The sequence below is a fragment of the Anolis carolinensis genome, chromosome 3 (genome assembly GCF_035594765.1).
Source record: "Anolis carolinensis isolate JA03-04 chromosome 3, rAnoCar3.1.pri, whole genome shotgun sequence".
Lineage (NCBI taxonomy): Eukaryota > Metazoa > Chordata > Lepidosauria > Squamata > Dactyloidae > Anolis > Anolis carolinensis.
Window position 1 is genome coordinate 157,095,216 of NC_085843.1, and position 16,954 is coordinate 157,112,169.

The 16,954-nt window shown below is 38.3% G+C and overlaps 1 protein-coding gene across 5 annotated transcripts in view; it reads right to left on the reverse strand.

The window, feature by feature from the left end:
• Positions 1–2,913: 2,913 nt before the first annotated feature.
• grk5 (G protein-coupled receptor kinase 5) overlaps positions 2,914–16,954 on the reverse strand; it is a 325,889-nt gene continuing 311,848 nt past the window's right edge. For all 5 annotated transcript variants that reach the window (XM_008119541.3, XM_062975644.1, XM_062975642.1 and 2 more), the window contains 2 exons: positions 15,226–15,357; positions 2,914–11,622 (listed from right to left, as the gene is read on the reverse strand). In XM_008119541.3, coding sequence (XP_008117748.1) covers positions 11,524–11,622; positions 15,226–15,357 — 231 coding nt within the window. In that variant the 3' untranslated portion in view covers positions 2,914–11,523. The remainder of the gene's footprint in view (positions 11,623–15,225; positions 15,358–16,954) is intronic.

Sequence of the window (16,954 nt, forward strand, 5' to 3'; positions counted from 1 at the left end):
CGCCTGCGTACGCATGCGCTGTTTGTTTATCTTTAGCTTTCATTTCTTCAGAAACACATGATTTCCCAGAAGTCACATGTTTCTGTGAGTTTATGCACCCGGGTCGCTAGCTGTCGCCATCTCTGCCCATATATGGTATTTCCTGGGGTTCTTTAACCTCCCGCCTCACCCCCATGTTTATTTGATTAGCTCTATTTATAAAGTGTTTTATGATTATCTAAATAAGATAGCAGATTTTGGCAGCCACTCCTGATGGCCATTCCAAAATTCCCCATATGCTATCTTGTTTTACGGCATTATCAGGAAAATTGTGGTTGCCTTAAAAATGAAGAGGAAAATAACATAGTAGCCTCCAAAAATTGTCCACTAAAGTCTGTTCTTCTGTTAATAAAAAGATAAAGAGCCCACTACCAAATGCCATGAAAGCAACTAATGAAAAGTATGCCCATTTGTGTCCTCACTTCGATAAATCAATGCATTATTTTCTGAATGAATGTGTTGGTTTTCTCCCACTCACCGCTTCATTAATTGTTTTACTCATTTTACTCATGAGTGCACATACCATAGCATTCTAATCAATATAATGTGAGAATGATCACCAATTGGTCCTACTCTCAACTCTCCCTAGAATCCAAAACATTATAATCCTTGGTAAAGTGGGAGGTGATAGGAAAAGAAGATCACATTACAGCAGTGGTTCTCAACCTGTCAGTCCCCAGGTGTTTTGGCCTACAATTCCCAGAAATTCCAGCCAGTTTACCAGATGTTAGGATTTCTGGGAGTTGAAGGCCAAAACATCTGGGAACCCACAGGTTGCGAACCACTGCATTACAGTGTAGAGCAGGGGTCCCCAAACTAAGGCCCGGGGGCCGGATGCGGCCCTCCGAGTTCATTTACCTGGCCCCCGCCCTCAGTTTTATAATATAATATATTCTATATACATATAATATTGATAATAATATTATAATGTAATACAATACAATAATAATACCATATAATAATATTAATTATATATTCTATATTACATATAATATTACTAATAATATTACAGTATAGTGGTATAGTTCAATATAGTAATATATAATGCTAATATTGTGCTATGCTAATAATATTATATATTGTGTGTACATATAATTTGTAAGCCACTCTGAGTCCCCTTTGGGGTGAGAAGGATGTGATACAAATGTAGTAAATAAATGCAGTAAATAATAAATAAATAAATAAATAAATAAATTTTAGACTTGGGCTCACCCAAAGTCTGAAATAACTTGAAGGCACACAACAACAACAACAACAACAACAACAACAACCCTAATTAACTTGACTATCTCATTGGCCAGAAGCAGGACCACACTTCCCATTGAAATCCTGATAAATGTATGTTGGTTAAAATTGTTTTTATTTTTAAATATTGTATTGTTCTTTCATTGTTCTTGTTGTTGTTTTTGCACTACAAATAAGACATATGCAGTGTGCATCTGAATTTGTTTGTATTTTTTTCAAATGATAATCCGGCCCCTCAACAGTCTGAAGGATTGTGGACCGGCCCTCGGCTTAAAAAGTTTGAGGACCCCTGGTGTAGAGATTCAATCAAAGAAACCACAACCCCAAGTCTGCAGATCCTGAGCAAGGCTGTTGACTATAGGTGGTCTTGGAGGTCAACAGGGTCACCGTAAGTTGAAGCCAACCTCATGACAATTAATGTATTATCTTAATATGATTGTTTTTTGTTTGTAGTCATGTTCCTAATTTGTGCAGATGGAGTGTAACGCTCTATCTACATTTATTGGCTTGAGGGGAAGAGAGGTGACCAGGAGAAGATAGGTTACTTTTGCAGATGTCCAGACGATGCAGCCATCTAATTGCCAGTCATTCCTGATCTCTTTTCAGTAAATAGCTAGAGCAGCACATCCCAATGCTTGGTCATAGGGCAGTCAATATCGTACAAGGAGTCAGAGAATACCTCTTCTGGCCATATCAAACAAAGACCACATTTGTGCATCTCTCTACGGTTGGATGCAGTTGGAGCTGCACTATATGACAGTGTAGATCCAGCAATAGTCACACAAGTAAGTATCACTAGTAGACTGCCGTGGCTTATATTCTTAAATGGCAATGACATGAATTGCATACTTCAGCATGTCCACGTTCATGTTGATATCATTTAATAATTTGTTTTCATGTCAGAAGCGACTTGAGAAACTGCAAATCACTTCTGGTATGAGAGAATGGGGAGCTGGACCTTACAGAGGGAGCTCACCCGCTCTCCCCGGATTCGAACCACCAACTTGTTGGTCAGCAGTCCTGCTGGCACAAGGGTTTAACCCAGTGTTTCTCAACCTGGGGGTGGGGTGTTTCTCAACCTGGGGCGGTCATGAGGGGGTGTCAGAGGGGTCATCAAAAACCAACAGAAAACACATATTTCTGATGGTTTTAGGAACCTCTTTGGCTTGATTGTAGGCGAACTATTAATCCCAGCAACTACAACTCCCAAATGACAAAATCATTCCCCCCTTCCCAACCTCATCAGTATTCAAATTTGGGCATATTGGGTATTTGTGCCAAATTTGGTCCAGTGAATGAAAATGCATCCTGCATATCAGATATTTACATTACGATTCATAACAGTAGCAAAATTACAGTTATGAAGTAGCAACAAAAATAATTTTATGGTTGGGGGTCACCACAACATGAGGAACTGTCTTAAAGGGTCATGGCATTAGGAAGCTTGAGAACCACCTATTTAACCCATTTAACCTATTTAATAATATGGGGTGTGATTATCCATGGTTTTTCGTATCCACTCAGAGTCCTGTAACTAAACTGCTATGGTTACAGCTGTCCCATTCTCACATGCATAAAAAATCAGGTTTGGTTACAGGCACATAATACAGAAAAGAACAGTCACTCTGATATACTTAAATAAAGGAATTTATTTTTCTAAAAAAAAAAACCCTTTCCAAAACAAAACTGGAAAACAAAACAGTGGTTTGATCTAGATACAGCAGCACTGCAATATTATCAGACGTATACAAGCAGCCAGAAAACACAGAAGCCATTATTGTCAGTAACAACCTCAAAATGAAAACTATTTTCATTGAACAATGTAAAAAAAAAAAACCCTCCCTGAAAATTAAAGCAAAATGAAAAATCCTTTGGATACTAGAATTATTATCATGTAAGTTTATTATTATCAGTACAATACCAACAGCCACTATTTTTTCTACTTGAGAACATTTGGTTCCATTTATTATAAATGTATAATTTGTTGATTAAGTTATGAAAAGCTTTATTACGTTAGAAGTGTCTGCTTCTTTTACAGAGACTACAGTATGAGAAGTGCTTTAAAATATTGATTCTTGAATATGGTTTTACTGGATCCATGATGTAGCCGTGTGTTCAACATGGATGATCTTTTTTCCAAATGAAAGTCAGTGGTAAGCCTAGTCCTGACATGGCTCTCTGTCTAGTAATTTAATTGGTAGACTACCATGGTCAAGTACATCATGAATTGATGAAAGTGTTCATTGCTCAGAAATGCAACTGTGAACTTACATCCATTGCCTCTTTGGAGAGGTAAAAACAGTTTCATTAATGTATAAACATGGTGAGTTGTGGCACAAATAGAAATTAAAAATCTTTACTATATTAGCTTTCTACCAATATACATATGTATATATATATATATATAAAGAGAGAGAGAGAGAGAGAGAGAGAGAGAGAGAGAGAGAGAGAGAGAGAGAGAGAGAGAGAGAGAGAGAGAGAGAGAGAAGAGAGAAATATTCTTTAGCATCACATTTGGAGTGTTCTTAAAAATGTTCTTTGCAGAGCTGGAAACATTACTATTCACACAAAAAAATCAGTGTTAGATTATTGAAGAATATTGATTCATTGTCATTAAACGGTTGAGAACATGTTATGGAATTAATCCATTAACCAAGTCATTAAATCATTACAATTGAATTTTTAAAAAACATAAATGATTACAAACTGCGAGGAATGGATGACTGTTGTAACTGAAAATAATAATATAATTGGCAAATAACAATTGAAATTAAACAATTTTTTTAAATTGTTAATGAGATGTGTAATGACTTAGGGATTAAACAATGTAATTTTAAATTAATTATTTCCAAGCTCATACTGAAATATGGCACATGCCTTCATAGGCATAAAGGAATATTCTTGGAACATCCACTGGTGGAGTGTTATCCTGGTTTAAAATCTATGTGATCTAACTTGGAACGTGTTGATCAACATAGTAAAATCAATTACATGTAGAATCTGTTGTCAACTCACTTCCATCTGGTTGTGTGTGTGTGAATGTGTAAAAAGAGCTATCAAACACCCAGGGATGCAGACACATCACTCCTGCTCAACTAAAATCACAGTCTAATTTGCAAAGGGTTAGATGGCCTGTGATTATATTTTTGAAATCCTTTTCTGAAGTTGGCACTTGACTCAAGACACACACCAAGGCTGAAAGGTAAGTCTATAGCAGGGATGGGAATTGAATGGTCCTCCAGTTCCTAGATTGCAACTCCCAGCATTATTCATCATTGGCTACGCTGGTTGGAGCTCCTGGGATTGCTCTCCAGCCACGTCTGAAGGATCACACAACTCCCACCCTGCTCTAAAGGAAGGGCAATAATTTCAGCATCCTCCCCCCTCCTCAGTTAAATTGGAAGGAGCAGGGCATAGCCATGTATAAATATGTGAGGGGAAGTCATATGGAGGAGGGAGCAAACTTATTTTCTGCTGCTCTAGAGACTAGGACGTGGAACAACGGCTTCGAACTACAGAAAAGGAAATTCCACCTGAACATTAGGAAGAACTTCCTCACTGTGAAAACTGTTCAGGAGTGGAACTCTCTGCCTCGGAGTGTGGTGGAGGCTCCTTCTTTGGAGGCTTTTAAACAGAGGCTGGATGGCCATCTGTCAGGGGTGTTTTGAATATGATTTTCCTGCTTCTTGGCAGGGGGTTGGACTGGATGGCCTATGAGGTCTCTTCCAGCTCTATGATTCTATAATAGAAAAATTATAATGTGTAGAAAGTCCCAAGTTTAGTACCAAGCTTCTCCTGTTAAAAAGTCAGACAGCATCTGATTGTAAAAAAAAACAAACATATACAGTAGAGTCTCACTTATCCAACGTTCTGGATTATCTAACGCATTTTTGAAGTCAATGTTTTCAAAACATCATGATATTTTGGTGCTAAATTCGTAAATACAGCAATTATTACATAGCATTACTGCGTATTGAACTACTTTTTCTGACAAATTTGTTGTATAACATGATGTTTTGGTTCTTAATTTGTAAAATCATAACCTAACTTGATGTTTAATAGGCTTTTCCTTAATCTCTCCTTATTATCCAACATATTCACTTATCCAATGTTCTGCCGGCCAGTTTACGTTGGATAAGCGAGACTCTACTGTACCTAAAATTCTAGAGCACTCATGGACACCAGAACTGAGGGGCTGAAGACAAGGACACTCAACCTCCTGCAAGTTTCAGCTCCCCCACAATGATCAGGCAAAATTGGACCATCGGGACTTCAATGTAGTTGTCATTCACAAGGTGTGACTTTCAGTGTGCATATGTGTAAAGATTTGCTGGTACTGTAGTTATCTGCCTCAATATATCTAAGAACCTCAACCCAATAATAAAGACTGAAATGCTAACTTTCCAAATGACAGCACAGTGCTTCAATGAGTTTTATCATTATGTTGATCCAAAATGATTGATCACAGAGAAATGGATCTGATTAAAAACAAGGAAAACTCAAGAGTCTAATGAACCAGTGAGGTGCAAATAATATATCTGAATTACATAAACATTTGCAAAAGAGGAGTTTTTGAATAACAGTATACAAGGGTTCCAGTTTAATGGTCTTACAGTGCAGAACGTTCCACAGAATTGCGCTAAATTGTTTATTGCTGTAGCACAGTAGTTCCCAACCTTTGGGCCTCCAGGTGTTTTGGACTTCAACTCCCAGAAATTCCAGCCAGCTTACCAGCTGTTAGGAACTGTGGGAGCTGAAGTCCAAAACATCTGGAGGCCCAAAGGTTGGGAACCACTGCTGTAGCATATCTATGTTATTACTTTAAAAAACTACCAAAATTATTGGAGAACAATTAGTGGGGCAGTAAAAGAATAATACAAACTTCCTGGATTTTCTTGAAGTCTGGATTCGCAAGTTAAAACTCTATAAGGCAACTATAGAAGTATCCTAGTTTATTACAGAAGTTCAACTATAGAAGTTCATTTACTTAACACAGCCTTGTTTTTTTAAAGCTCAGATTTAAACAGCCAGATTTGTGTTTATCATTGCATTATATAATTTGGAAAGAGGAGGAATGAAAAGAAAGTCTAAATGGATTCAGAAGGAAGAACGAAGGAAAGGCAAAGATATGTGTGTGTGTATGCCTTCATGTAGTCTGTCAAACCGATGGTGACTCTATGAATTTCATAGGGTTTTCTTAGACAAGTAGGTCTCATCACACAAGAGAAAAAAAATTCACTTAAAATCTGGTTTCTGCCTCCTGCAGAATTCTGGATTTTGTAGTTTAGGGAGGAGCCTTTAACCGCCTCAATCAACTACAAACCCCAGAATTCTGCAGGAGACAGAAACCAGATTTTAAGTGGATTTTTTCTCTGGTGTGATGAAGCAACCAAGGTATACTCAATGGTGGTTTGCCATTGCTGCCTTCTGTGTATTCCTTGGTGGCCTTGCATAGTATCCCAACCTGATCTATCTTAATTTCAGAGATCAGACAGGATCTGGTCCCTTCTGGGTATTTAGGTGGGGATGCAAGATAAAATAAGAGGTTGAAATATTGTTTATATTTTGGGCCAAACAAGCAGAAGAAGAAATGGCTTCTTCAATTGATAAAAACCTTGTGTTCACTTGGCAGTATTGTAAAAGCAGATGTATCATCCAAACTTAAACTTCTCCTACTTCTCAGCTCAGTATTAGGAGCCCCCGTTTTTTGTTTTTTTTCTGTGTCAGGAGCAATTTGAGAAACTGCAAACCACTTTTGGTGTGAGAGAATTGGTCGTCTGCAAGGACGTTGCCCAGGGGACGCCCGGATGTTTTGAGGTTTTTACGGTTAAATCCTTGTACCGGCAGGACTGATGACTTGAAGGTTGGATTGCTGACCTGAAGGTTGCCAGTTCGAATCTAACTTGGGGAGAGTGTGGATGAGCTCCCTCTATTAGCTCTAGCTCCATGCGGGGACACGAGAGAAGCCTCTCACAAGGATAGTAAAAACATCAAAACATCTGGGCATCCCCTGGGCAATGTCCTTGCAGATGCCAATTCTCTCACTCCAGAAGTGACTTGCAGTTTCTCAAGTCGCTCCTGACATGAAAAAAGCTCAGTATTTACAAACAACATGCACTCCTTTGTATCAACCAATACATTAGCCCTGTTATAGAAGATAGTCCTCTGGAAGTGTCCTCCATGCGAGAGGCTGACCAGTTTAAGTCCAGTTTGAAGATACATAAGAAGAGACATTGTGCCCATCAACTGAAAAACACCTGCATATCAGACTGAGTAGGCACACAGCTCTCCAGTCACAGGTCTGCCCACAAATATGTATTGCGTTCTATTTAAATTTGCAAAATACATATAAATATTATGCAAATCTATGCTCTCTTTTGTTATTGATGCCTTTTCTGTTTTGGCAAAGCATAAGTGCCTACACTGACACTTAATCTCATAATGCATACAATCTGGTCCTACCAAAGGAATTTGGAGATGATAAAGAAATAACATTTAGTTTTTACAAGTCGTTTTTGGAGATCTTTTGCAAATATGATAAACATGCTTTGGGGGATATATATGAAAAGTAAGATGTTGACATTGTCATTTTATTCCAGTGCAGGGCCATATAAGAGAGCAAAGTCAGTAGCCAAGCTGGCATAGCAATATGCAATTGTCAGGAAGAAAAGAAGAGAAACCAATCAGGCTCTAAAATATGCAAAGCTGTGTAACATGCATGCTTATATAAAATCTGCAAAGACAAAAAGAAGCATGGATGACTTAAGCCATATCAGAATATCTGAGCTACAATATGTTTCTGATTGCAAGTGAAATTATGGACAAAGAATCAAATGCATCTTAGCTCAGTTCCTGGAGAAGAATTATCGTAGCCACTGTGAATAACACATTGCTGCCAATGTAAGTGGCTTATCTCTGTTGCATTCTTATCCTTTCATATGTAATCTCATTTCCTGATCTCATTAGATGGTGTGTTTCTTTAAACATTGGCTCCTACTAAAGAGAAATACAGTATTTCAAGAGTAGCCAAGCTGGTGCTCCCTCGATTTCATGTCTAATATCTGACCATCTGGTGCACTGGGTTAAACCCTTGTGCCGGCTGAACTGTTGACCTGAAGGTTGGCAGTTTGAATCCACGAGACCAAGTGAGCTCCCGTCTGTCAGCCCTAGCTTCCCATGTGGGGACATGAGAGAAGCCTCCCAGCAGGATGGTAACACATCTGGGTGTCCCGTGGGCAACATCTTTGTAGATGGCCGATTCCTTCACACCAGAAGCGACTTGCAATATGTTCTCAATTAGCTTCTGGCACGATTAAAAAAAAATGTCCATACTGGAGGATGTCAACTTGACTTTCCTTGAAATACAAAGAGATGGGAAATGGAAGAGGTTATTCTATGTAAGGGGAAGAATTCAACTTATAGATTTCTAATATCTGCCCTACCTCTTTTTAAATATATCATAGCGTAAACTCTAAAGAAGGGCAGAAGTCTTAAATAGCTCAGACTTCTGTGTTACCATGTAAGAGGAGAAAGCATATTAGGACCCCAAATTACTAGATATTACAAATCTTCATTTACACACAGCTACAGCTAATCTTACAAACATAACAGGAGAAGAAGCCCTACCAAAAGTGGAAACATATACAGTAGAGTCTTGCTTATCCAACCTAAATGGGCCGGCAGAACGTTGGATAAGTGAAAAAATTGGATAATAAGGAGGTATCAAGGAAAAGCCTATTAAATGTCAAATTATGATTTTATAAATTAAGCACCAAAACACCATGTTTTACAACAAATTGACAATTGCTTGGTGCACAATGGGGTTTGCTGTCTGTTGCTATTTGGGAGGGAGAGAACAGAGCCCAGCGTTCCCCCTTCCTTCTGGGGCCTCCTTTTCCTGCCTCCTCCAGGCCTCAACTCCCTACTCCGCTCTCTCCCTCTTTCGCTCGCTCACTCACTGGGCTAGGTCCCAGTGATAAAGGCGGCAGTGGCAGCGGCAGCAGAACCAGGAGCCTGGCATCTGTCAGGTGGCACTTGGTTTTTGAGCCTTGGTGCCTTGCCGCCGGGAGCAGTGGGTGCAGGTGGGGTAGCGGACTTTTCTCATTGTCGATTTATGTGTGCTTTTTTGGGGGGGGGGGTTAGGGGCATTATATGGAGTGTTGGATGAGTGAAGGTTGGATGAGCGAGACTCTACTGTATGTTGCAGGTTCAGAACATTATGTGGTTTATGAAATATTGTACCCTCATTCTGGTTACAAAGATGTGCCCTAACTCTGCTGTTATGGCTAAAATAATTTTTAAAATATCCTCAGGCCAATAGTATAACTAAGCTATACCCCTGAATCAGTGGGATATAAGTCTTCACTTGCCATTTAGTTCAATGAGATTTATTACAGCAACTGCATATAAGCCAATGTGGAAGAGTAGATATGGTACAAATTGTTTACCACAATTCATGTTTATTTTCATGTTTAATTTCTTTCTGCTTGTGGAGATGAAGATCTTTCAAAATTTGCACAAATGAACTTTTTATCCATACGATCACAGTAAAAAATGAGCATTTCTCTCTAATGCCCTTCTGGGAAAAAAACCTTTAAAGTATTATATATGAACATTTGTACACAAGCAACTATTGTTATTCATTCCTCATTATACCCAATGTAAAAGGCTTAATCATCCAATCAGGGTAAAAAAAGAGATCTATATGATTAATTTACACATCATGAACCCAAAAGACCTAAATAAAGTGGCCCAAAGTCACAAAAATCCATAGTACACACCCTTTCTACCCCATTATTTGGCATGGGTACAAAATATAGCAACATTTTGCCTCTGATGTTTTGAGGGGGAAAGGAGATGAGAGAGAATAGAATTACTGTTATATAAAGAGACAGCTGTTAAGAACTGAGCCACATGGTTTTAAATCCTCTTCATTTCTGCCAATTTGTGAGTTTGTAAGCCAGAAAAGAACCACGACACAAGGAGTTGCATCTATAAGGGAAGAAATGTTGAGGATTGGCTATTGGCATGTTAATTCTGTTTGTGCCCATGGGATGAAGTGTACAAGGGTGAGAATCAGGATGAGTTGTAAATCAGTGCAATGGGAACTCAAGAGTAAAATGCACATGAGTACACATCCAAGACATATCCAACACCTCTCGCTCCCCAGAAACCTGTACAAACTCATTTACTGGTGAAAACAATATTGGAGAGGCAAATCCATCAAGATAACCCCTTGGTATCTTCTTGGGAGGAGCAGCAAAGGGTGAACTTCTCACCTGGAGACCAGGTATCTACCTGTGTTTGTGATCATGCACATTTGTTCGTCTCTTTCTAGGAATAATATCAAAGTCTGGAAAATCGTCTTAGGGAGCGAAAAAGAAGAGGAGGGATTTTAAACAGGGCTGGCTTTTCAACAACAAACACAAAAGGGGTAACCTAAGTACAAAAAGTGCAAATAGCAACAACACTGGTCCCATGTACCTCAGATATAGTGTGTTAGCTTCCTTAGAGATGGTGAATCTTGACTGTATGTTTGAGTTTGCATTAAATGCAAGGCTTTAAGAAAAAAGAGGGAAGACACTTTATCTGCAGTGTTGCTGTAAACTCAATCAATGAAAAAAAGAATAAAAATTGGTATCAATAAAACTGATATGAAAAAAAGAAACGTGTGAATAATTTTCTGCATCGGCAACATAAAAACAAAAATAAACATCTCATTTTGAGGCTCTGGAAGTCTTGATCACTTTGTGTTTTTCTTGGTTTGTTTTTTTAAAAACGAAAAAATCTTAAAACAGATGGCTTTACAAGCTGCTGCTCAGAAAATATACATCCCCAAGTCCGACTTTCATTTAAATACAAATGTACAAAATGTAAACTGAGACAATAGAGAAATTTACAAAACCTTTTCTTTAAAAATAATAAGGACAAAATTCAGTTCTAGTTATGATGCTATTATTTTAAATACGTGCAAGTTGTCAGACTCTGATTTCTATTGCAATGTCCTACAGAGACAACGTTGAGTCACGAGACCTCAAGTGCCACCTCCAAAAACAGACCTGAGAGGAAATTTCTTGGTAAATTGGGAAGCTCCCCTGGAAGGAATGGAGAAGGGGAAAACTCTCCCTAAATAGGAGATTATTGATCTTCTAGCTCGATGGCAGGTGTTCTCTCATCCTTGAAGCTCCGTATGTTATAGTGGAGGGATGCCAAGTGCAGGTCACAAAAGTCAAGGCAGAACTAGCTGCTTCCAGTAGAGTTTGAACTTACATGGTTGGCATTTATATGATGATTCAAATTGGCCTTTGCATTTGGAGAACTCTTGGAATTGTTCTGATGCTGAAGGAGACAAAAAAAGAGGGAAAAGTGGGGTAAGAATGAGATTTCCAGACCTTTTCCCCCATCATATGAACTGTAAGAACAATGTGTATTCAATCTAGAGCTTGGAAAATATTTTTTTTTTTGGATTACAGCTGCTACAACCCACCAAGTAGGAATGGCAAAAAAGTAACTTCTCCAAGCTTTGTTTGAATTGACAACACACTTGCAGGAGAAAATTGTAAGCTTTTACTCATCTCTTCAAGATTGTCTCTCAAAGCTTCTAAAGACCTAGTCTACTCCAGCTCCTTGCAGCCATTTGGAAGAATATGTGCGAGCTATATGGATACATGGACCGTGTATTCTAGCCCCATCTTCCAGTGACCCCATATATGGATGACCCTTATCCTTTATTTCCCAACTTCGTGCCTCCATGCAGCTGTTTTACTAGCATCCCCATTGTGAAGATATATACATGAGAAAGTGAGAGTGTGAAGGGATGTATTCTTGGCAACTCCTCATCATTGACTTGCTCTAATCCAGGCCTGACTACCCCTTAGAAGTAGCATAGTTACTTATGTTATGGTTATAGAAGGAATGATAAAAGGAGGATGTAGAATGGTTAATAATAGATTCAGAAAAAGGGGAGGAAGAAATCTGGAATATTTTTTCAAAGAGTTTACGACAAATGAAATTAGGGAAATTAGCAAGTAAATGTTGAGTAATGTATTAGAAATATGGAATAAATACAGGAGAAAGTTAAAAACGGATAGTTCAATAATAAGACCAATTATAATTTTGGAAAAGAAATTTCCAAAAAATTTAAAAAATATAATGGATTAAGGGAAAAAACTTAGATAAAATAGGGGATAGGATGAAGAAGGGAAATGATTATGGAAGAATTTAGAGAAATAAAATTGAGATGGTTCCATTGTATACAACTAGAACAATGGTTCAAAGATTGGGTAAAGAATAATAAAAATGGAAGTAAGCTTAATCAATTTGAACAAATAATACAAAATGGAAGGGATATATAGGAACATAAAATTTTGAAAGGAATAACCAGTAAAATATATAAAATATTAATTGAAATAAACGAAGGAAAAGTAAAGAATAACACCCTCAAGGAGATTTGGGAAGAAGATCTAGGAATGAAAATAAACGAAATGGAGTGGTCACAATTATGGAGGCAAAGACATTTGAAAAATTTATCAATATGAGTTAAAGAAAATTATTATTAGTTGATATGGAAATGTTACCTAACACCAGTAAGAATAACAAATATAAATAAAAACTACTTAAAAATGGCGGGAGATGATGTCAAGAATCAGGAACATACATACATATGTGGTGGCTGTGTAAATACAGTAGTCTCACTTATCCAATATAAACGAGCCGGCAGAACGTTGGACAAGCAAAAATGTTGGATAATAAGAAGGGATTAAGAAAAAAGCCTATTAAGCATCAAGTTACATTATGATTTTACAAATTAAGCACCAAAACATCATGTTTTACAACAAATTGACAGAAAAAGCTGTTCAATACACAGTAATGTTATGTAGTAATTACTGTATTTACAAATTTAGCACCAAAACATCACAACATTTACTACAAAAACATTGACTACTAAAAGGCTGAGTGCGCTGGATAATACAGAACGTTGGATAAGTGAAGGTTGGATAAGCGAGACTCTACTGTATGTACGTAATTTCTGGGGAAAGGTATTTAGAGAGATAGAAGATATAATGAACATTAAAATAGAAAGAAGTCCTAGTATATCTTTATTATCATTATATAATAATAAAGAGTTGAAAAAAGAGGACAAAGATGCGATAACAAGTTTATTAACAATAGCAAGACTGCTTATAGCAAAGAATTGGAAAAAAGAAAGAAATAGAAGAGTGGTATAAGGAAGTATGGAAACTGGCAATAAATGATAAGCTGACGTGCAAAATAAAAGTTAAAAGAGGAATATGGAAACAAAGTGATTTTGATGATGTGCGGAGAAGATTTATTGAAAGAATGCCCCGGAGTGTGGTGGAGGCTCCTTCCTTGGAGGCTTTTAAGCAGAGGCTGGATGGCCATCTGTCAGGAGTGCTTTGAATGCTATTTCCTGCTTTTTGGCAGGGGGTTGGACTGGATGGCCCATGAGGTCTCTTCCAACTCTACTATTCTATGATTCTATGAAGAGGATTCAATAAGAAAGATGGAAAGTTACCTCCACAAGATGAAATGAAATTTTGGACAGATGATCTATAAAAGCATGGCTTGGGGGGGGGGGGAACACGGTGGTGAGGGTAAGAAAATATGTATACATGTGAAAATAACAGTAGATGCAAAAAGGCAATGTATTGTAGATTGTATTGAATATTATGTGTCTGCTGTAAAATAAATTATGTATAAAAATATTTAAAAATAATAAAAAATAGTTTTAAAAAGAAGTAGCGTAAGACCTAACTAGCTTAACTGGTTACCGGGGCTCAGGGTCCAGACAGGAAACCATGGGGAAGTATCAATTAATTTTAAAAGTATGTTCTTCTCTGATGGCTCAATTCTCCCCTTCACATGAAAAGAGACCATTTGTAAATATAAATAGAACACATACTTATGAATAGCCGCTTCCTGATGATTGACATTGCATATCGTGAATTTCAGCTATCTCTTATTGCTGGTTTTGAAAACCTGGCAACACTATTGCTGGTAGAAATCTCAGTGAATGGTTTTTTTCCTGTCCTACATTATGTTTCAGAACCAGAATAAAAATGTCAGCTTTCATATAATTCAGTTTCCCTGTGATGCCATACAAGCATCACAACAAAGCAAAGGCTGCTCAAAGAGGGACCCTTCTCCCTGGTGAACCTAGTCTGCCAGCTACTCATGTAGTCAACAAACAGACTTGGCTAAACTCTCAGAAAGATTCCCCTAGAAGATGTTCCTTATGTAGTAAAACAGGAGGACAAAGTCTTCACTGGCTACTACTATTCCATCTTCTACACCAAGATTGGGGTCATTCCTGATGTTAAGGAGCATATCTATTAAAACATCAGTTTCATGGATACATGATGCCCAAGTCAACAAGACACAGTTTTAAGTCTGTCCGCAAGTCATCAGGTTGTTTTAATATATTGATATGAGCTTAAAATGAGGTTACTATACATACTTTGGGGGATGATGGTGTATATATATGGCTTTGAAATAAATCAAGTATTTACTACAGCATCATATTCAGACAAGAGAGTATATATATTTTTTATCTAGCATAACTCACTTTGAGTTGCAGATAGGTATATGGTGCAACTCCCATATACACCCTACTGAAATGAAGGACTGCTAGCCCAAGAATACTGCAGAGTGGAGGAAAAAGCTGAGAGAATAAATATTTCATTGGACGTAGAGAAATTAAACTGTGAATATCAGTCCTGCAATAATGGGAAGATGTCAAAAATTGGTGAGATTTCAAAATGCAAATCTCTATTTTTATTCCTGTCTTTCTATTAAAAATGTATTTCCTCCTAAACTGCTAGTGGGAAACACTGCCTTGACCACAATATTCACATTATACGGTATGAAAAACCTATTTGCATTTAGAATAGCTTTTGCTCATGTAACAATAGAGTCTCTCACCTGACGTTTAAATATTCTATGTAACAATCCTTTCTTCGGTGGTTCTGGTGGGAAGCTTTTGTTAAGGTCTGGTGAAATAGTACCATTTGGTCCAAACACATTTAGTTCTTTAAAACACTCTGTTTCTATCATCTGGAAAGAAAAAAAAGGAATACAGACATGTATTTACTTAATTCAGAAGTTTCATACTTGGAAATGTCTACGCAAAAGCAGAAAATGCAATTTCTACTCAAGTGAATGCCTATTATATAGAGTTTGAATATGAAGCACCAAACCAATATGGGGGTCTTATTACTGAATACAAGGTTATAAGAAAAGCCATTCTGAATGATATGTGCAGGGACACTCAACTCTTATCTCTACTAGACATGTGCGTGAAATTCGTTCTTACCATTTCTTCCGTGTCTTTCGTGTCTTCCAGTTATCTGGAAGCTTGAAAGAGGAAACCCCTCCCCACATGAAGCTCAGTTCGACACAAAAGCTTGCTTTTGTGTGGAGTTGAAATTTCACGTGTGCATGCTTGTTCTCTTTCTCCTCCTCCCTCCCACCCTCACTCGCACCTACAATGCCCCACATTCACTCAAGGGAGTCGCAGCCAGGCAGCCCCACATTCGGACTTCAGAATTAGGGTGGAAAGAACAACCTCCCTTCCCTCCTTTCTAGGCGTGTATGCACATGCGCTTTCCAGGCCTGCCTGCGCCCTGCCACACACACACTCTCTTTCCAGGGAGAGTGTGTGTGTGGGGTGGGGTGTGCAGGCAGACCTGGAAAGCTTGTGCGTGCCTCTCAGTGCCTGCCTGCAGCTGAACACCTCCACAGTCACATACCACACACACACACACACACCGAGTTGAAAGGAGGGAGGGGTGGTAGTTCCTTCCTGCTTGCTTGCTGAGGCCTGGATGTGAGGCTGCCAAGCCATGACTCCCATGAGTGAATGCGGGGCATTGCAGGCCCAAGGGAGGGAGGAGGAGGAAGAGAAGAAGCACAGTGCCTGCCAGGCAGCAAAACACCTTAGGAAAGGGAGCCAGTGGGTGGGAAGCCCTCCCTCATTATGGGCTGATTTTTGGGCCCTGAAACAAAACAACCGAAAACAACCCTCCCACTTTTGGGAGGCTTTCCAAAAGACGGATCAGGCCCCGCAACGAAAGCGGGAAACAAAATGGGAAAAGCTTTTATCCAAATGCACGCCACTAATCTCTATTACAAATGATAAAAGTTTTACCACATTAGATCTATTCTTCAGAAGGTGAAATTATCTCCTACTTCCTAATCATCACCCTTTCCTTCCCATTGACTTGGCATTCTATTCCTAACTGCTCTTTAAGCAAAAATCATCATGGTTCACTTGTGAATGAGTGTTGTTCTCAAGTGAAACATGCTGAATGTGTGCTTGTGAGCCTGATCAGTTATGCTATGGAACAAAGTTGGAAGAACCCATACAGCTGAGAGCAGCAGAAATATGAGAGAAGAGGCAACTCCAAACTTGCTGATTTTTAAAGGACACTGATGAAGCGTACTTCTTTAAAACCTACACTCTTAAGTATTCAAACATTTTATATATATTTTAATTTTAAAATATACATTAATTTAGCAGAAAATAAAATATAGTTATTTTATAGTTATAGTTAAATATTGTGCTCTAGTGGTCTCAGTTTTGGACAAGGACTCAGCAACGGAAATCTACTAGGTGACCTTGAGAAAGTCAGTCTAAGGACCTCATCACATG